The sequence below is a fragment of the Sapajus apella genome, unplaced genomic scaffold (genome assembly GCF_009761245.1).
Source record: "Sapajus apella isolate SASKATOON/1434 unplaced genomic scaffold, GSC_monkey_1.0 scaffold171, whole genome shotgun sequence".
In the NCBI taxonomy this organism is placed as follows: Eukaryota; Metazoa; Chordata; class Mammalia; order Primates; family Cebidae; genus Sapajus; species Sapajus apella.
In genome coordinates, this window is record NW_022437111.1 from 1,899,676 (window position 1) to 1,919,169 (window position 19,494).

General features: G+C 37.1%; 1 protein-coding gene across 11 annotated transcripts in view; it reads left to right on the plus strand.

Annotated features, from left to right (window-relative positions):
• GOLGB1 (golgin B1) overlaps window positions 1–19,494 on the plus strand; it is a 93,412-nt gene that overhangs the window by 43,605 nt on the left and 30,313 nt on the right. For all 11 annotated transcript variants that reach the window (XM_032267670.1, XM_032267674.1, XM_032267677.1 and 8 more), the window contains 4 exons: window positions 3,823–3,937; window positions 6,525–6,598; window positions 7,515–12,703; window positions 13,565–15,476. In XM_032267670.1, coding sequence (XP_032123561.1) covers window positions 3,823–3,937; window positions 6,525–6,598; window positions 7,515–12,703; window positions 13,565–15,476 — 7,290 coding nt within the window. The remainder of the gene's footprint in view (window positions 1–3,822; window positions 3,938–6,524; window positions 6,599–7,514; window positions 12,704–13,564; window positions 15,477–19,494) is intronic.

Sequence of the window (19,494 nt, forward strand, 5' to 3'; positions counted from 1 at the left end):
TTTTCAGACTCCCTACTCTCCTTTGGGAATTCCAATTACATGTATATTAGATTACTTGAAGTTGTTCTAAAACTCATTAATCGGGTTTTAATTTTGTGTTTTGTTTTTTGAGATGGAGTCTTGCTCTGTTGCCTAGGCTGGAGTGCAGTGGTGCAATCTCAGCTCACTGCAACTTCCGCCTCCGGGGTTCAAGTGATTCTCCTGCCTCAGCCTCCTAAGTAGCTGGGACTACAGGCACCCGCCACCACACCTGGCTAATTTTTGTATTTTTAGTAGAGATGGGATTTCACTATGTTGGCCAGGCTGCTCTCGAACTCCTGACCTTGTGATCCACCCACCTTGGCCTCCCAAAGTGCTGGGATTACAGCCATGAGCCATCGCAGCCAGCTGGCTTTTAATTGTTTTTATTCTTTTTTCTCTGTTTTTCATTTTGTTTCTATTTCTTTATGTTCAAGTTCACTAATATATTCTTTTACAATGTCCAATTTGTTGTTAATCTCATCTAGTATATTTTTTGCAGTCTCAAACATAATTGTTTTTCCCAGAAGGTTAATTTGGGTTTTAAAAAAATGTCATTCATGTTTTTGTTTTACTTTTGCATGTATAGAATGTGTCAATATTGGCTCCCTTTCAGTTGATTAGTCTATTCATTGTGGCTTATATTTTCCTGCTTGTTGGCATGTCTGATAATCTTTGATTGGTTGCTGGACATTATAAATGCTAGATATCTTTGTTTTATGTACATGTTTTGGAGGGTTTTTTTTTTTTTAATGGAATTCAGCTGAATTCTTTGGAAAAAAACTTAATCCTTTCAGATCTTGCTGTTTTGGTTTGTTAGGAGGGTTTGAATCAGTGCTCAGTCATTCCTTACTACTGAGGCAAGACCTTGCTGAGTATTCTACTCAATGCCCTTAGAAGTGTTTTTTCACATTTGGGTGTAGAACTCACACTCTTCCAGGTTTTGTGTGAGCACCAAGTGCTATTCTTTCATCTCTTCAAATGGGTAGTTAGGGGTAGCTCAGGTAGCCTTGGATGCATTCCTCACATTTATGTGCTGCTCTGTATTTCACTAAACACTTGTTCAGTTCCTTTGCAGATCTGCAGAGTTTTCTCTTTATGTGACTTTTTCCTTTCTGGTATTCTGTTCTGTGAACTGCAGCCATCTTGCTCTATCTTGACTCTCAGCTCTGTCTCATGAACTTAGGGGGTCCACAAGGCTCAGCCTAGGTTCCCCTTCTTGGACCAAAGCCTGAAAACTCTCTTAAGGCATGAAGCTTGGTCAGTTTTAGGGATCACTTTATTTGTTTTCTGCCTCTCTCAGAGATAATTATCCTTTGTTGCTTGATATCCACTATTTTGAAAATGATTATTTCATTATTTTGTCTGGTTTTGGTTATTATTGTTTCAGGTAGGAGGGTAAACCTGTTCCATGTTATTCAGTCTTTAGCAGAAGTAAAAGTCCTCTATTGGGTATTGAGCTATATCTTTTTACAAAAAATTTTTAAGTAGTTGCTCTAGGAAATACAACATATATCCATAACTTTTCAATCTTCTTAGAGTTAATACTATACTATCTCACTTAAAAGGTAGAACCCTCGTAATCATATACTCTCAGCCTATTCCTTATGCCACAGTTGTTGTATGTATTATATTAACAAAAGTGATAAGCTCCAGTATACAATTTTAATATTTATGCTTGAAATGGTTATATATATATTTGAAAGACATTAAGAGGAAAATATTGACCTTAATATATACCCACATATTTACCATTTGCAGTGCCCTTCCCCTCTGATAATCAGATATCTCTTTGATTCCATTTTCTTCAGCCTCTAGAACAACCCGTAATATTATAGGTCTGTCTGTGAAAAAATTTTCTTAGTTTTTTGCTCATCTAAAAATGTCTTTATTTTACTTTTATTCTTGAATGATATCTGTTACTGGATATATACTTCTGGATTGACAATTTTTCTTTTAGAAACTTTAAACAAGATGTTTCCCTCTTCTGGCCTATATTTTTTCCCTAACAGCTGGTCAGTAGTCATTCAAATTATTCCTCTGTATATAAAGTATCATTTTTCCATGGAGATTTTGACTTTCTTTTTATTCTTACCTGTGATGTTCTTAGTTATAATTTTCCTTGTCATTTTCTTGCTTTTGCTGAGTTTCTTACATATATAACCTTATGTTTGAGAAATTTTTGGCCATTTCTTAAAATATTTTTTTCTTCTCATTCTGTCCTTCCTCTCTTCTGGCACTCCAATTATAGGTATATTGAACCTTTTAATATTGTCCCACATGTCCTTGAGGTTATATTCTTTTTTTTTTTTTAATTTTTTAATTCTTCCATCTTTAGATTGGATGATTTCTGTTGATTTATTTTCTTCAAGTTCACCAAGACTTTCTTCTGTTATCTATAGTCTACTGTTAAGCCTATCTATTGAATTTTTCGTTTTGGGTATTATGTTTTTTTAGTTCTAGAATTTTAAACTGGTTCATTATTATATTTTCTTTGTACCAAGATTTCATTTTTTCTCATTCATTATGAGCATATTCATTTATGTCCTAAGCATAAATAAAAATTCTTATTTGCTGCTTACAAAATCTGCATCATTTTATGGCTAGAATCTGTTAATTACATTTTTTCCTTCAGAATGGGTCACACATTCCTATTCCTTTATGTGTGAATGGTCGTTTTGTTTTGAATTCAGATTGTAGCTGTTGTGTTTTGTTCTCAAGATGCTATTCTGTTATTTCTAAAATTTCAGTTACTTTTTATCAGACAGTAAGTTGGACTCAAATCCCAAACTCTCAACTATGATAGAGAGGCATCAAAACTCAGTTCAGTTATTTTTGCCTTAGCTGGGCTGCTTTGAGTCAACCCAACAAATACATAGTGCCATTGTTCAGCCAGAAATTTCAGCTAAGTTTATACATAGAATCCAGGGCTTCTCCTTTCTAATACTCTTTTTCTTCTTTCTGATCTCTCTCCTCACATCTTGGCAGCTGTGTTTGTCCCAAAATCAGTCTTCTCATTCTTTGAACTAGCAATATCTGTGGCCATTCTATTGGAGTTTTACTTGCCCTGTATAATGCAAATTGGGAACTTCCCTCAGGATAAAAGCCATAATAACCCTAAATTCATCTCTTGCTATTTCTTTTAAACATCAAATGAATATTTTGGGTCAAGTATGCTTTAAAGACCATCATGGCTTAAAAATTCTACAATTGTATGAAAATTTGATAGAATAATACCCATGGAGAATAAAATAGATATAGATATAGATATAAAACTAAAGATGTGGTATAATTAGATATATGCCTGTCTGTAGGAAAACCGAAAATTCTGGATGTGTAAATTAAGCCAAGAGAATTTTTATTATACTTGGAAAAAAAAAGTTACAAATCTTCTTTCTTAAGAGGTACATATTCCTTTGCCTCTATTCCTCTTTGTGGAACCTCCCTTCATGTTCATTCTCCTTCAGGAGAGATACCATGTTACTTGGTGGCATTAATCTAATCTTTTAATGTTGTTTGTTTGTTAACCTGAAAATGTTCTTTCTTATCCTGTAGACTTGGGATTTCTATCTTTGTAATCTAGGCTTCAGTCTTAAATTTAAAAGACAATCAACTTGATATTTGTGTGAAATATTTTATTTCTTTTCTTCAAAGATTACCTAGGCAGATAAGTAGATGTTATTTTTAAAGTATTTTCATGGCTAGAGAACTTTTAGAAGACAAAAATGCTGGAGGCTATCTGGGCATTTAGTGTGAGAATTTTCTACTGGAGAATCATTAATTTGTTGTCTTTCTACAATTTAGGCAGTCACTGAGGAGAATATTGCTTCTTTGCAGAAGAGAGTGGTAGAACTAGAGAATGAAAAGGGAGCCTTGCTCCTTAGTTCTATAGAGCTGGAGGAGCTGAAAGCTGAGAATGGTATGTATAAAAGAAAACCATAATTCCCCGTCTTCTTATCCCACAAGTGCCTCTACTTTTATCACTATTTAGTATAACATGTAGAATTATCTGATTCCATGATAATAAAGATTTAGATTGTAGAGCTGGTAATTATCAAAGATAAAATTAATGCACATTTTATAATTAGAGCATAGTATCAGTGTTTACATAACATTTTACAATATGGACTATACATGCTGCAGGATTTCTTTATAATTCATAATCATTTTGGAGTGGTCATGGTATCCTATAGGAAGTATGGCTTAAACAGGACCTTAATAAGATGATTTTTAAAATAGGTAAAATGAAGAAAGGACATTCTGGTAATAAATTTGTGGGATGAGGTAATAGAGATTAGTATAAATGTTTAAAGGTAGAAACTATTTTGTGAGTGAGTGGTTTATGCTCATGCTGTACCCTGCTTAGAATCCTGCCCCTTCCCTTTAGTCTGGATGATTCTTACTCATCTTTCAGGCCTTGACTAGTGCATTATCTTTTTCAGGAATTTGGTACTGATCCCCAAAAGTTGGGTTAAATGATTTTTTTGCGCTTCCATAACATCCTTATATAACTTTAACATTGTATTAAATGATCTGTTTATATGTTTGTCTTTTTTTACTCTATTATAAGTTCTTCCAAGTTTAAATATAAGCTCTTCAAGGGCAGGGGCTATATTTTTCCATCTTTGCGTTACCCAAAACTAGTATACTACCTGGCAACTAATGGCTACTGAATAAAGTTTTGTTGGATTAAACTGAACTTAGCATTTTATCCTGTTGGATTGTGTATGAATAGTTAGTGAGAATGAAGACATGTTTCTTTTCACTCATCATATGCTTCATTTGGACTTCATGGATTTAGTAGCGTATAGTTAATGATTTATTGATTGAATTCATCTTGGATTAGCTGACTACTATGCTTTATCATCTAGGAGTGAGAATGAATAGGAAGGTTGTAAAACTTGTATTAAACTCTAGAGCCAATATTTCTAACTCAACCATTTTACAGTTTTCCACTTAGATCTAAATGGAGGCTTATGCACTTATATTAGACGATTCCCACTATTGCTAATAAGTAAAGAATACCAAAAATTCAGCTCATTATTTAAACCATTCAGAGCACTCCTTTGAGGCCTTATCCATGATGCTTATTTTGCAGTTTTGCAAACAGTCTCTATCCTGTTCATGTTGCTTCATATGGTTTGGAGGTATTATATGAGTTCCTTTCCTTTGTTCTTTCCTGCAAGGCCTTAAGGTTTTCTGTATTGGTTTTTGTGTCTGGCCTTATAGATTACTTTTACTTTATATGTCATGTTCTTTTCAACTCACCTTTTGCACTGAGATTTCTAAAACTGTATCCCTTTTTCAAGTAATCTTGTGAAATGTCTGAACATATTATATACTGTCTTGAATTCACTTGCCTCATCTATGGTGCCTTTCCTATGGTGCCAGGCACTATTCTAGATGCTGGGGATGTAGCTATGAGCATATTAGAGGGGAAGACAGACTACAAACCTGTCTATACACATAAGAAAATTTCAGAGAATTATAAGTATTAGGCTAAAAATAAAACAGGGCATTTCAAATGCCTTGGAGAAGAGGAAGGCAGAATTAGTGGGAGCAGGCCTCTCTGAGGACTTAAAACTTGAATGATGAAAAGGGAACAGCCATGCAAAGAGGCTAAGCAAAGAACATTCCATGCAGAGAAAAAAGCAGTACAAATGTCATTAAGTATGAATGAACTTGATAAGTTTGCAGAAGAGAAAACAGGCCAGTGTTTGTAGCAGAGTGAATGAAAAGGGGGCAGTACAAGAGGTTGGAGAATTAGTAGGGTCAACGCATGAGGGTTCCTGTGGGTCACATTAAGACATTTGGATACAGTGTAAAAAATGTATATATTATTTCCTTTGGTGTATCTGTTTTAGCTTCTCAGAAAAAATATAAGCTTTTGAGGTTATTGTTATTAATGCTCAATGTATATACATTGTAATAGAACTTGGGTTAAAACTCAAATGACCTGGATTCTAATCCCAGCTCTCTAAACTAGCTGCATAACCTTTCGGGTCATGTCATTTCTTTGTTTCCTAATATGATCATTGAGGAGATTGGAGCTCTCACTAAAAGGGAGCTCCCTTTTAGTACTAAAATTTGATATCTTTGTGAACATTGGAGAATATTGTAAGTGCTATATTAATGCAAAATATGTATTACAAACATAGTAGGATTATGGATAAATTATATGTATTGTCCTAGAAGTTCCAGATCATGCCACAGAAATAGCTGCTTTATGTCCTGTGCCCTGGTATCCTTTTCCTTTCCAACCTTCCACTATTTATATACTTTACTCAGGTTCATTATCATTACCTATAAGTACTGTTCGATCTTATATCTCATCTAATCATATTCTCTTGCCACTTCTTTATTTTAATAAGGCTTTTACCTCTCCCAAACTATTTTGTTTGTTTTTTAAAAATTATTTTATGCATCTTAAGTAGCTTCATATGCAGTCTTGTTTTTTCACACACTCCACATATATCTTCTAAAGATATTTATTTTGTGACTTTCAGAAAAACTCTCTTCTCAGATTACTCTCCTGGAGGCTCAGAATAGAACTGGGGAGATAGAGAGAGAAATCAGTGAGGTAAGTGATATATTCTTAATATAACCAGAACATGAACTAGATTAAGAGAAGGTAGCTTCATATCAAAACATGCCTATAATTTTCTAGTGTTGCCAGAGAAATATATTACCTATAGAGTAAGATCTATTTAAGAGATTCATAATGGTTATTACATCTCATTTATTGTCACTTGTTTCTGAATATTGGAATTCACTGTCCTAAAGCAACATAAATAAAGTAACTACTTATTTAGGATTTGATAACCCAGTTTTTATACTGGGTTATCATCTACCTCAACTTCTTTGTTCATCTCAGAAAAGTTTCTCAGTGAAGAGATTAGATAAGATTTATTGGGCCTCTTTCCCCACAATTGGCACAGTTTTACTAAGATGAAATACAAAGGGATCTTTGGAGAATGATGCTTTTTATAATCTGAAAATTACCATAAGAAATATATGGTTGCTTAGTATCATTCTGTTGATTTAAGATTATTGTTATCTGTATTGTGCTTAGTTAGCTGTGTTCTTTTAATCAGTAATTCAGTGATAGAATCATACATGCCCTTGAGGAATAATGTGGCTTCCTAACAAAAGTATCTGCTTACATTTTTTTTTTTTTTAATAATCAATTAGGAGTTTTATTCTGAAGAGAAAAACAGCTTCTCATGTAAGGAGTGTCTAGAAAGTGAATTCCAGGTTTCCGTACATCTTATGAGTGGGGCTTGACTTCAGTGCAGGATTGGCAGAGTGCCCTTGGAGGTCCAGTTGGGATATACAAACTGATTTTAAAAGGATTTAGCAGTGGTATGGTACAAAGGAGGTTTTGACTAAAAAGTCTGAGGTTTTGGAAGATGAAATACAAGTTTTTAGTTGAGCTATTTTTTAAATATTATAAAACATTTGATTAAAGCTTTTTTTTTTTTCTTTTTAAAAAATAGATCAGCATTGTTGATATTACCAACAAGAAGAGCTCTTCTACCGAGGAAAGTGGACAAGATGTTCTAGAGAACACATTTTCTCAGAAACATAAAGAATTATCAGTTTTATTGTTGGAAATGAAAGAAGCTCAAGAGGAAATTGCATTTCTTAAATTACAGCTCCAGGGAAAAAGGGCTGAGGAAGGGGATTATGAGGTCCTTGACCAGAAAGAAATGAAACAGATGGAGGGTGAGGGAATAGCTCCAATTAAAATGAAAGTATTTCCTGAAGATACAGGGCAAGATTTTCCCTTAATGCCAAATGAAGAGAGCAGTCTTTCAGCAGTTGAAAAAGAACAGGAGAGCACTGACCATCAAAATAGAACATCTGAGGAAATATCTTTAAATTATGCTGGAGTAGAATTGCAATCAGCAAAGCAGGATGGTGATAAATCCCTTTCTGCTGTATCAGATACTGGTCAGTGTCATCAGAATGAGTTGGAAAGGTTAAAAAGTCAAATTTTGGAGCTTGAGCTAAACTTTCATAAAGCACAAGAAATCTATGAGAATAATTTAGATGAGAAAGCTAAGGAAATTAGCAACCTAACACAGTTAATTGAGGAATTTAAGAAAAATGCTGACACCACCAGCAGTGCATTCACTGCTTTGTCTGAAGAAAGAGACCGGCTTCTTTCTCAGGTTAAGGAACTTAGCATAGTAACAGAATTGAGGGCTCAGGTAAAGCAATTGGAAATGAACCTTGCAGAAGCAGAAAGGCAAAGAAGACTTGACTATGAAAGCCAAACTACTCATCACAACCTGCTCACTGAACAGATCCATAGTCTCAGCATAGAAGCCAAATCTAAAGATGTGAAAATTGAAGTTTTACAGAATGAACTGGATGATGTGCAGCTTCAATTTTCTGAGCAGAGTACACTGATAAGAAGCCTGCAAAGCCAGCTGCAAAAGAAGGAAAGTGAAGTGCTTGAGGGGGCAGAACGTGTCAGGGATATCTCAAATAAGGTGGAAGAACTGTCCCTGGCCCTTTCACAGAAGGAACTTGAAATAGCAAAAATGGATCAACTCTTACTAGAGAAAAAGAGAGATGTGGAAACCCTCCAACAAACCATCGAGGAGAAGGATCAACAAGTAACAGAAATCAGCTTTAGTATGACTGAGAAAATGGTTCAGCTTAATGAAGAGAAGTTTTCTCTTGGGGTTGAAATTAAGACTCTTAAAGAACAGCTAAATTTATTATCCAGAGCTGAAGAAGCAAAAAAAGAGCAGGTGGAAGAAGATAATGAAGTTGCTTCTGGCCTTAAACAAAATTATGATGAGATGAGTCCAGCAGGACTAACAAGTAAGGAAGAACTTCAGCGTGAATTAGACCTTCTGAAGAAAGAAAGTGAGCAGAGAAAGAGAAAGCTCCAGGCAGCTCTTATTAACAGAAAGGAGCTTCTGCAAAGAGTCAGTATATTGGAAGAGGAATTAGCCAACTTGAAAGATGAATCTAAGAAAGAGACCCCACTCAGTGAGAGTGAGAGGGGAGAAGTGGAAGAAGATAAAGAAAACAAAGAATACTCAGAAAAATCTGTGACTTCTAAGTGCCAAGAAATAGAAATTTCTTTAAAACAGACAATATCTGAGAAAGAAGTGGAACTAGATCATATAAGGAAGAATTTGGAAGAAAAGATGGCAGCTGAAGAGCAATTACAGGCTTTGGTCAAACAGATGAATCAGACCTTGCAAGATAAAACAAACCAAATAGATTTGCTCCAAGTGAAGATCAGTGAAAAGCAAGCAATTATCCAGAAGTTAACCACAAGTAACAAGGATGCAGGTGATGGGGACTCTGTAGCACTTGTAAAGGAAACAGTGGTGGTAAGTCCACCTGGTACAGATAGTGGTGAACCCTGGAAACCAGAACTGAAAGAAAAGATACTGGCCCTTGAAAAAGAAAAGGAGCAACTTCAAAAGAAGCTACAAGAAGCCTTAACCTCCCGCAAGGCAATTCTTAAAAAGGCACAGGAGAAAGAAAGACATCTTAGGGAGGAGCTAAAGCAACAGAAAGATGACTATAATCACTTGCAAGAACAGTTTGATGAGCAAAGCAAGGAAAATGAGAATATTGGAGACCAGCTAAGGCAACTTCAGATTCAAGTAAGGGAATCCATAGAAGGAAAACTCCCAGGCACTGACCAGCAGGAATCGTGCTCTCCCACTCTGGGTTTAGAAGAACCTTTATTCAAAACCGCAGAGCAGCATCACACTCAGCCTGTTTTAGAGTCCAACTTGTGCCCAGACTGGCCTGCTCATTCTGAAGATGCAAGTGCTCTGCAGGGCGGAACTTCTGTTACCCAGATGAAGGCCCAGCTGAAGGAAATAGAAGCTGAGAAAAAAGAGTTGGAATTGAAAGTTAATTCTACAACAAGTGAGCTTACTAAAAAATCAGAAGAGGTATTTCAGTTAAAAGAGCAGATAAATAAACAGGGTTTAGAAATTGAGAGTCTAAAGACAGCATCCCATGAAGCTGAAGTCCATGCAGAAAGCCTGCAGCAGAAATTGGAAAGCAGCCAGCTACAAATTGCTGGCCTAGAACATCTAAGAGAATTGCAACCTGAACTAGATGAACTGCGAAAACTCATAAACAAAAAGGAAGAAGACGTTAGCTGCCTTTCTGGACAACTTAGTGAGAAAGAAGCAGCTCTCACTAAAGTACGGACAGAGATAATAGAGCAAGAAGATTTAATTAAGGCTCTGCATACACAGCTAGAAATGCAAGCCAAAGAGCATGATGAGAGGATAAAGCAGCTACAGGTGGAACTTTGTGAAATGAAGCAAAAACCAGAAGAGACTCAAGAAGAAAGTAAAGCAAAGCAACAAATACAGAGGAAACTGCAAGCTGCCCTTATTTCCCGAAAAGAAGCACTGAAAGAAAACAAAAGTCTCCAAGAGGAATTGTCTTTGGCCAGAGGTACCATTGAACGTCTCACCAAGTCTCTGGCAGATGTGGAAAGCCAAATTTCTGCTCAAAATAAAGAAAAAGATACATTCCTAGGAAGGTTAGCCCTTCTTCAGGAAGAAAGAGACAAACTTATTACAGAAATGGACAGGTCTTTATTGGAAAACCAGAGTCTCAGTGGCTCTTGCGAAAGTCTAAAACTAGCTCTAGAGGGTCTTACTGAAGACAAGGAAAAATTAGTGAAGGAAATTGAATCTTTGAAATCTTCTAAGATTGCAGAAAGTACTGAGTGGCAAGAGAAACATCAGGAGCTACAAAAAGAGTATGAAATTCTTCTGCAGTCCTATGAGAATGTTAGTAATGAAGCAGAAAGGATTCAGCATGTGGTGGAAGCTGTGAGGCAAGAGAAGCAAGAACTGTATGGCAAGTTAAGAAGCACAGAGGCAAGCAAGAAGGAGACAGAAAAACAGTTGCAGGAAGCTGAGCAAGAAATGGAAGAAATGAAAGAAAAGATGAGAAAGTTTGCTAAATCTAAACAGCAGAAAATCCTAGAGCTGGAAGAAGAGAATGACCGGCTTAGAGCAGAGGTGCACCCTGCAGGAGGTACAGCTAAAGAGTGTATGGAAACACTTGTTTCTTCCAATTCCAGCATGAAAGAAGAACTTGAAAGGGTCAAAATGGAGTATGAAACCCTTTCTAAGAAGTTTCAGTCTTTAATGTCTGAGAAAGAGTCTCTAAGTGAAGAGGTTCAAGATTTAAAGCATCAGATAGAAGGTAATGTATCTAAACAAGCTAACCTAGAGGCCACTGAGAAACATGATAACCAAATGAATGCCACTGAAGAGGCAACACAGTTTATACCAGGTGAGACCAAAGAGCAAGACTCTCTGAGTGTGAGCACAAGGCCTGCATGTTCAGAATCGGTTCCATCAGAGAACAGTGCCAACCCTGATATAAGTGAGAATCTCAGTTCACATGATGAAATTAATAACTACCTACAGCAGATTGATCAGCTCAAAGAAAGAATTGCTGGATTAGAGGAGGAGAAGCAGAAAAACAAGGAATTTAGCCAGACTTTAGAAAATGAGAGAAATGCCTTAGTCAGTCAGATATCAACAAAGGATGGTGAAGTAAAAATGCTTCAGGAAGAAGTAACCAAAATGAACCTGCTAAATCAGCAAATCCAAGAAGAACTCTCCAGAGTTACCAAGCTAAAGGAGACAGCAGAAGAAGAGAAAGATGATTTGGAAGAGAGGCTTATGAATCAATTAGCAGAACTTAATGGAAGCATTGGGAATTATTGTCAGGATGTTACAGATGCCCAAATAAAAAATGAGTTACTAGAATCTGAAATGAAGAACCTTAAAAGGTGTGTGAGTGAATTGGAAGAAGAAAAGCAGCAGTTAGTCAAGGAAAAAACTAAGGTGGAATCAGAAATACGAAAGGAGTATTTGGAGAAAATACAAGGTGCTCAGAAAGAACCTGGTAATAAAAGTCATGCAAAGGAACTTCAGGAATTGTTAAAAGAAAAACAACAAGAAGTAAAGCAGCTACAGAAGGACTGCATCAGGTATCAAGAGAAAATTAGTGCTTTGGAGAGGACTGTTAAAGCCCTAGAATTTGTTCAGTCTGAATCCCAAAAAGATTTGGAAATAACCAAAGAAAATCTGGCTCAAGCAGTTGAATACCGCAAAAAGGCAGAAGCAGAATTAGCTAGCTTCAAAGTTCTGCTAGATGACACTCAAAGTGAAGCAGCAAGGGTTCTAGCAGACAATCTCAAGTTGAAAAAGGAACTTCAGTCAAATAAAGAATCAGTTAAAAGCCAAATGAAACAAAAGGATGAAGATCTTGAGCGAAGACTGGAACAGGCAGAAGAGAAGCACCTGAAAGAGAAGAAGAATATGCAAGAGAAACTGGATGCTTTGCGCAGAGAAAAAGTCCACTTGGAAGAGACAATTGGAGAGATTCAGGTTACTTTGAACAAGAAAGACAAAGAAGTTCAGCAACTTCAGGAAAACTTGGACAGTACTGTGGCCCAGCTTGCAGCCTTTACTAAGAGCATGTCTTCCCTTCAGGATGATCGCGACAGAGTGATAGATGAAGCTAAGAAATGGGAGAGGAAGTTCAGTGATGCGATTCAAACCAAAGAAGAAGAAATTAGACTCAAAGAAGAGAACTGCAGTGTTCTAAAGGATCAACTTAGACAGATGTCCATCCATATGGAGGAATTAAAGATTAACATTTCCAGGTAAATGAGTAATGAATCTTTTCTCCTGCAGAGGTAATTGGAAGCAAAGAACGTCTCTAAACTATTTCTGTTTCCTTTAAGACAATGGGACTAATTTTGGCATGAATTCCCATGGAAGATATATTCTCTCTCACTTCTGACTCTTTTTTTTGGCAAAAAACAATCCTGCTACAACTGCATGAACATGAAAAGTTCACATCTTCTCGTCTTTCTGTTGAGAGATTGCTGTATTTCTTTTTACTCCCATTTCAACTACTCTTGTCTGGATTTTAACCACAGTACTCTCAAATTATTGCCTTGGTGTCCTAGATAGTCTCATCTTTTCTCCTTCCTGTACTCCACATTAATTCATATTGCATATGCCTCTTAGAGTTATTTTTTCTCAAATTTCAATTTTATATCACTTTTAAAACTCTAGAACTAGCAATGTCTCTCATCCTCTGTATTCCTTACTTCTATTAGGACCCTTCTATTCTAAAATAGATTTCCTCACTGTCTCATATCAAGATGATCCCATAGAGAGGCCAGACATTAGCTTGTCTGGAGCAAAGTAGAATAAAATAGGAGAAAATGTTACTTTTCAGAGTGTCCAAAACCATGTCACTAAAATAAGCAACACATTTTGGAGTTTATGACTTAAATACACGAACCCTTAGTTGTGATATACCTTTAATACATAGCATTCAGTAGACAAACGTGTAGGTACAGAGGATTAATACCTCTTCAGAAAAACATTTGACATCTTCTGTTATACATGTTAATTCATTTGTAAATCTATTGAGTATATGTAATAGTATTTGTTCTTTGGGAAACATAGTTTTTTCTTGAAATCTGTAACTAGTGACCTTGTCTCTGTTTCAGGCTTGAACATGACAGGCAGATTTGGGAGTCCAAGGCCCAGACAGAGGTCCAGCTTCAACAGAAAGTCTGTGATACTCTACAGGGGGAAAACAAGGAACTTTTGTCTCAGCTAGAAGAGACACGCCACCTATACCACAATTCTCAGAATGAATTAGCTAAGTTGGAATCAGAATTTAAGATTCTCAAAGACCAGTTGACTGATTTAAGTAACTCTTTGGAAAAATGTAAGGAACAGAAAGAAAACTTGGAAGGGATCATAAGGCAGCAAGAGGCTGATATCCAAAATTCTAAGTTCAGTTATGAACAACTGGAGACTGACCTTCAGACCTCCAGAGAACTGACCAGTAAGCTGCATGAAGAAATAAATATGAAAGAGCAAAAGATTATAAGTCTACTTTCTGCTAAGGAAGAGGCAATCCAAGTAGCTATTGCTGAACTGCAACAGCAACATGATAAAGAAATTAAAGAGATGGAAAACCTGCTGTCCCAGGAGGAAGAGGAGAATATTGTTTTAGAAGAGGAGAACAAAAAGGCTGTTGACAAAACCAATCAGCTTATGGAAACACTGAAAAACATCAAAAAGGAAAACATTCAGCAAAAGGCACAGTTGGATTCCTTCGTTAAATCCATGTCTTCTCTCCAAAATGATCGAGACCGCATAGTGGGTGACTATCAACAGCTGGAAGAGCGACATCTCTCTGTAATCTTGGAAAAAGACCAACTCATCCAAGAGGCTGCTGCTGAGAATAACAAGCTTAAGGAAGAAATACGAGGCTTGAGAAGTCATATGGATGATCTCAATTCCGAGAATGCCAAGCTTGATGCAGAACTGATCCAATATAGAGAAGACCTGAACCAAGTGATATCAATAAAGGACAGTCAGCAAAAGCAGCTTCTTGAAGCTCAACTTCAACAAAATAAGGAGCTGCAAAATAAATATGCTAAATTAGAAGAAAAGCTGAAGGAGTCTGAGGAAGCAAAAGAGGATCTGCAGAGGTCTTCTAATGCCCTACAAGAGGAGAAACAAGATTTATCTAAAGAGATTGAAAGTTTGAAAGTATCTATATCCCAGCTAAAGAGACAAGTAACAGCCTTGCAAGAAGAAGGTACTGTAGGAATCTATCATGCCCAGTTAAAAGTAAAGGAAGAAGAGTTACAGAAGTTAAGCACTGTGCTTTCCTCCTCTCAAAAGAGAATTACAGAACTGGAAGAGGAATTGGTTTGTGTCCATAAGGAAGCTGCCAAGAAGGTAGGTGAAATTGAAGATAAACTGAAGAAAGAATTAAAGCATCTTCATCATGATGCAGGGATAATGAGAAATGAAACTGAAACAGCAGAAGAGAGAGTGGCAGAGCTAGCAAGAGATCTGGTGGAGATGGAACAGAAATTACTCATGGTCACCAAAGAAAATAAAGATCTCACAGCACAAATTCAGTCTTTTGGAAGGTCTATGAGTTCCTTGCAAAATAGTAGAGATCATGCCAATGAGGAACTTGATGAACTGAAAAGGAAATATGATGCCAGTCTGAAGGAATTGGCACAGTTGAGAGAACAACAGGACCTCTTAAACAGAGAGAGAGATGCTCTTCTTTCTAAAGCCACCTTTTCAATGAACTCCACTGAGAACAGCTTGCCTCACCTTGAGAAACTTAATCAACAGCTCCTATCCAAAGATGAGCAGCTGCTTCACTTGTCCTCACAACTAGAAGATTCTTATAACCAAGTGCAGTCCTTTTCCAAGGCTATGGCCAGTCTACAGAATGAGAGAGATCACCTGTGGAATGAGCTGGAGAAATTTCGAAAGTCAGAGGAAGGGAAGCAGAGGACTGCAGCTCAGCCTACCACCAGCCCAGCTGAAGTACAGAGTTTAAAAAAAGCTATGTCTTCACTCCAAAATGACAGAGACAGACTAGTGAGTAGCTAGTTCTTTGTTTCTGATCTGTTTAAGAGTTTTTGAACCTTTCTTTGTTTTTATAGAAAAGGATAAATGCATTTTTTTTTTTTTTTTTTTGAGACAGAGTTTCACTCTTGCTACCCAGGCCGGAGTGCAATGGTGCGATCTTGGCTCACCACAACCTCTGCCTCCTGGGTTCAGGCAATTCTCCTGCCTCAACCTCCTGAGTAGCTGGGATTATAGGCACACGCCACCATGCCCAGCTAATTTTTTGTATTTTTAGTAGAGACGGGGTTTCACCATATTAACCAGGATGGTCTCGATCTCTTGACCTCGTGATCCACCCACCTCGGCCTCCCAAAGTGCTGGGATTACAGGCTTGAGCCACCGCGCCCGGCCTAAATGCATTCTTATACATATTATCTGGGCATTCATTTTCCTTTTTAAAATATATCCCACAGGTTCTGTTTGGTCTTAGAGAAACACAGAAACATGATTTAAATTGCTAAATCTGCCAATACCATTAGAGAAAAAATCAGAAATTTCCTTGGCACAAAACTCTCCATTGGTTATAAAAGGACTAAGAGGTGGAAGGCTGTTTTACATATTTTATATACACAAAGACACATGTAAGTGTTTCCAGAATTTGTCATAGCTTAACTGAAAGAAAGCATAAGGATCACTTAGTGCCTCTTGCAGTAAAAGTTTAGGGATCATTTAGTGCCTTGCTTACAGTTTAGCAATAGACTATCTGGTAGAATTTGGAGCAGAGAGGATTCGGTTAGTCTCATGGGTAATTCAACCCTGATTTGTCAAAAATAAAGTTAAATGTAAAAAGAATTTCTTTAAATAAATTTAAATGACTTTTTAGTAAAGTTTTATTTGCAAGCTGACCCATTTACCCACTTACTTTTAATACCCAACATTCCCAATGTGAGAAAAAGCTGAAGAGGCTTTTAATCCTGAAATTTGACTACTTTTAGTACGAGCCAGGAGTTTAATCCAGGTCTCCCAAGATTCAGGGGCAAAAACTGGAACTGTATGAGCTGAGCCAGGTTGTCAAGAGAGTCCACTGAACTCCTGGGCTTAAGCAATCCTCCTGCCTCAGCCTCCCAAGCAGCTGGGATTACAGGCATGAGCCACACTCTTGACTTGTTAGGGGAGTCTACTTTACAACCTTATGTCTTCACTTTCATGATAGCCTCTTAACTCTATCAAGGCTTTGTATTTGTAGGAAAATAGGCCACATAGGAAATAAATGGAGTTTTGAAAGGCTAGTTTTTCCATTTTAAAATGTGACCCATGCCCAGAATCTGAAAATTCTAATTTTTAAGATTAGCCCTAGTGAAAAGATTATTTCCCCAACTGTAGAGTTAGTTTTTCCTTTTTTAAATAGATAAGTGTGTTCATTCCTATTTCACTTAATATCCTATATTTATAGACAGTCTTTCCCCTTTTGTAATCTGAACAAAGCCCCTCTCTGTTCAGTTATGGTTTTGACTTACAACATATGCATACTTGTTTATATTTTTAAAATAATTTGAGTTCAACTGACTTTGCCCTGGGAGCTGGGCCTTTTGCCTGTCTTTCAGAACATAAATGCAACAGGTTCTATTCATCAGGACAGTATGTGCCTCAAAGCTGTAATTTATGATATGCTAGTATTAATTGTCTTCTAAGTAAAAATCATTTTTCGTGGAGCTGTTAGGATAGATTCCGAATTAGCTAATTATGTTTAATTCAGTGAATTGCTTTATTATTCTTATCTGTTGTAAACACTAGGCACTAAACTGCACATTTTTGACTGCTAGATAGTTACAGCCAAGCCAACCTTTTTATTTTTGTGTTTCTGTAATTCAGTTATATTCTTACGTTCTCAAAGGCTCATAACTGTGATTTTATTTTTTTTAACCATCAAGATGTATCACTCCTTTATTCACAATGTGCCTCATATATTTTTCTTTTCCATTTTCAACATCCTGAGATAAGCCCTAACACTTTACCCTTAAACTCTTGTAGTAATGTCGCTTCCAGGTTATCATCTCTTCAGTATTTTCAGACCATTGCTGAATAAGTCTTTCTGAAACTCTACTTTATTACTGCACTACTTAAAAATATTTAAAAGTTGTACTATCTCTAGAATTGATTTAGTGTTCAAACCCCCGTTAGTCTGACATTTAAGACCTTGTAATTTTTTTTTCCCCATTTATTTATTTTATTGCATTTTAGGTTTTGGGGTACATGTGAAGAACATGCAAAATTGTTGCATAGGAACACACGTGGCAGTGTGATTTGCTGCCTTCCTCCCCATCACCTACATCTGACATTTCTCCCCCTGCTATCCCTCCCCAGCTCCCCACCCCCCACCGTCCCTCCCCTATTTCCCCCCAACTGACCCCAGTGTGTAGTGCTCCCCTCCCTGTGTCCATGTGCTCTCATCGTTCAACACCCACCTATGAGTGAGAACATGCGGTGTTTGATCTTCTGCTCCTCTGTCAGTTTGCTGAGAATGATGGTTTCCAGGTTCATCCATGTCCCCACAAAGGACCCAAACTCATCGTTTTTGATGGCTGCATAATATTCCATGGTGTATATGTGCCACATTTTCCCTTTCCAGTCTATCGTCGATGGGCATTTGGGTTGGTTCCAGGTCCTTGCTATTGTAAACAGTGCTGCAATGAACATTCGTGTACACGTGTCCTTATGGTAGAACGATTTGTAATCCTTTGGATATATACCCAGTAATGGGATTTCTGGGTCAAATGGAATTTCTATTTCTATGTCCTTGAGGAATCGCCACACTGTCTTCCACAATGGTTGAACTAATTTACACTCCCACCAACAGTGCAAAAGTGTTCCTACTTCTCCACATCCTCTCCAGCGTCTGCTGTCTTCAGATTTTTTAATGTTCGCCATTCTTACTGGCGTGAGATGGTATCTCAATGTAGTTTTGATTTGCATTTCTCTTATGACCAGTGATGATGAGCATTTTTTCATATGTTTGTTGGCCTCACGTATGTCTTCTTTTGTAAAGTGTCTGTTCATATCCTTTGCCCACTTTTGAATGGGCTTGTTAGTTTTTTTCTTGTAAATCTGCTTTAATTCTTTGTAAATTTTGGATATCAGCCCTTTGTCAGATGGGTAAACTGCAACAATTGTTTCCCAATCTGTTGGTTGCTGATTCACTCTAATGATTGTTTCTTTTGCTGTGCAGAAGCTGTGGAGTTTGATTAGGTCCCATTTGTCTATTTTGGCTTTTGTTGTCAATGCTTTTGGTGTTTTGGTCATGAAGTCCTTGCCTACACCTACGTCCTGAATGCTTTTGCCTAGATTTTCTTCTAGGGTTTTTATGGTGTTAGGTCTTATGTGTAAGTCTTTAATCCATCTGGAGTTAATTTTCGTGTAAGGTGTCAGGAAGGGGTCCAGTTTCTGCTTTCTGCACAAGGCTAGCCAGCTTTCCCAACACCATTTATTGAACAGGGAATCCTTTCCCCATTGCTTGTTTTTGTCTGGTTTGTCAAAGATCAGATGGTTGTAGATATGTTGTGTTGCCTCCGAGACCTCTGTTCTGTTCCATTGGTCTATATCTCTGTTTTGGTACCAGTACCATGCTGTTTTGATTACTGTAGCCTTGTAGTATAGTTTGAAGTCTGGTAGTGTGATGCCCCCCGCTTTGTTCTTTTTGCTTAGAATTGACTTGGCTATGCGGGCTCTCTTTTGGTTCCATATGAAGTTTAAGGTGGTTTTTTCCAGTTCTGCGAAGAAGGTCATTGGTAGCTTGATGGGGATAGCATTGAATCTGTAAATTACTTTGGGCAGTATGGCCATTTTCACGATATTGATTCTTCCTAACCATGAACATGGAATGTTTCTCGAACTGTTTGTGTCCTCTCTTATTTCGTTGAGCAGTGGCTTGTAGTTCTCCTTGAAGAGGTCCTTTACATTCCTTGTTAGTTGTATTCCTAGGTATTTTATTCTCTTTGTGGCAATTGTGAATGGAAGTTTGTTCTTGATTTGGCTCTCTTTAAGTCTGTTA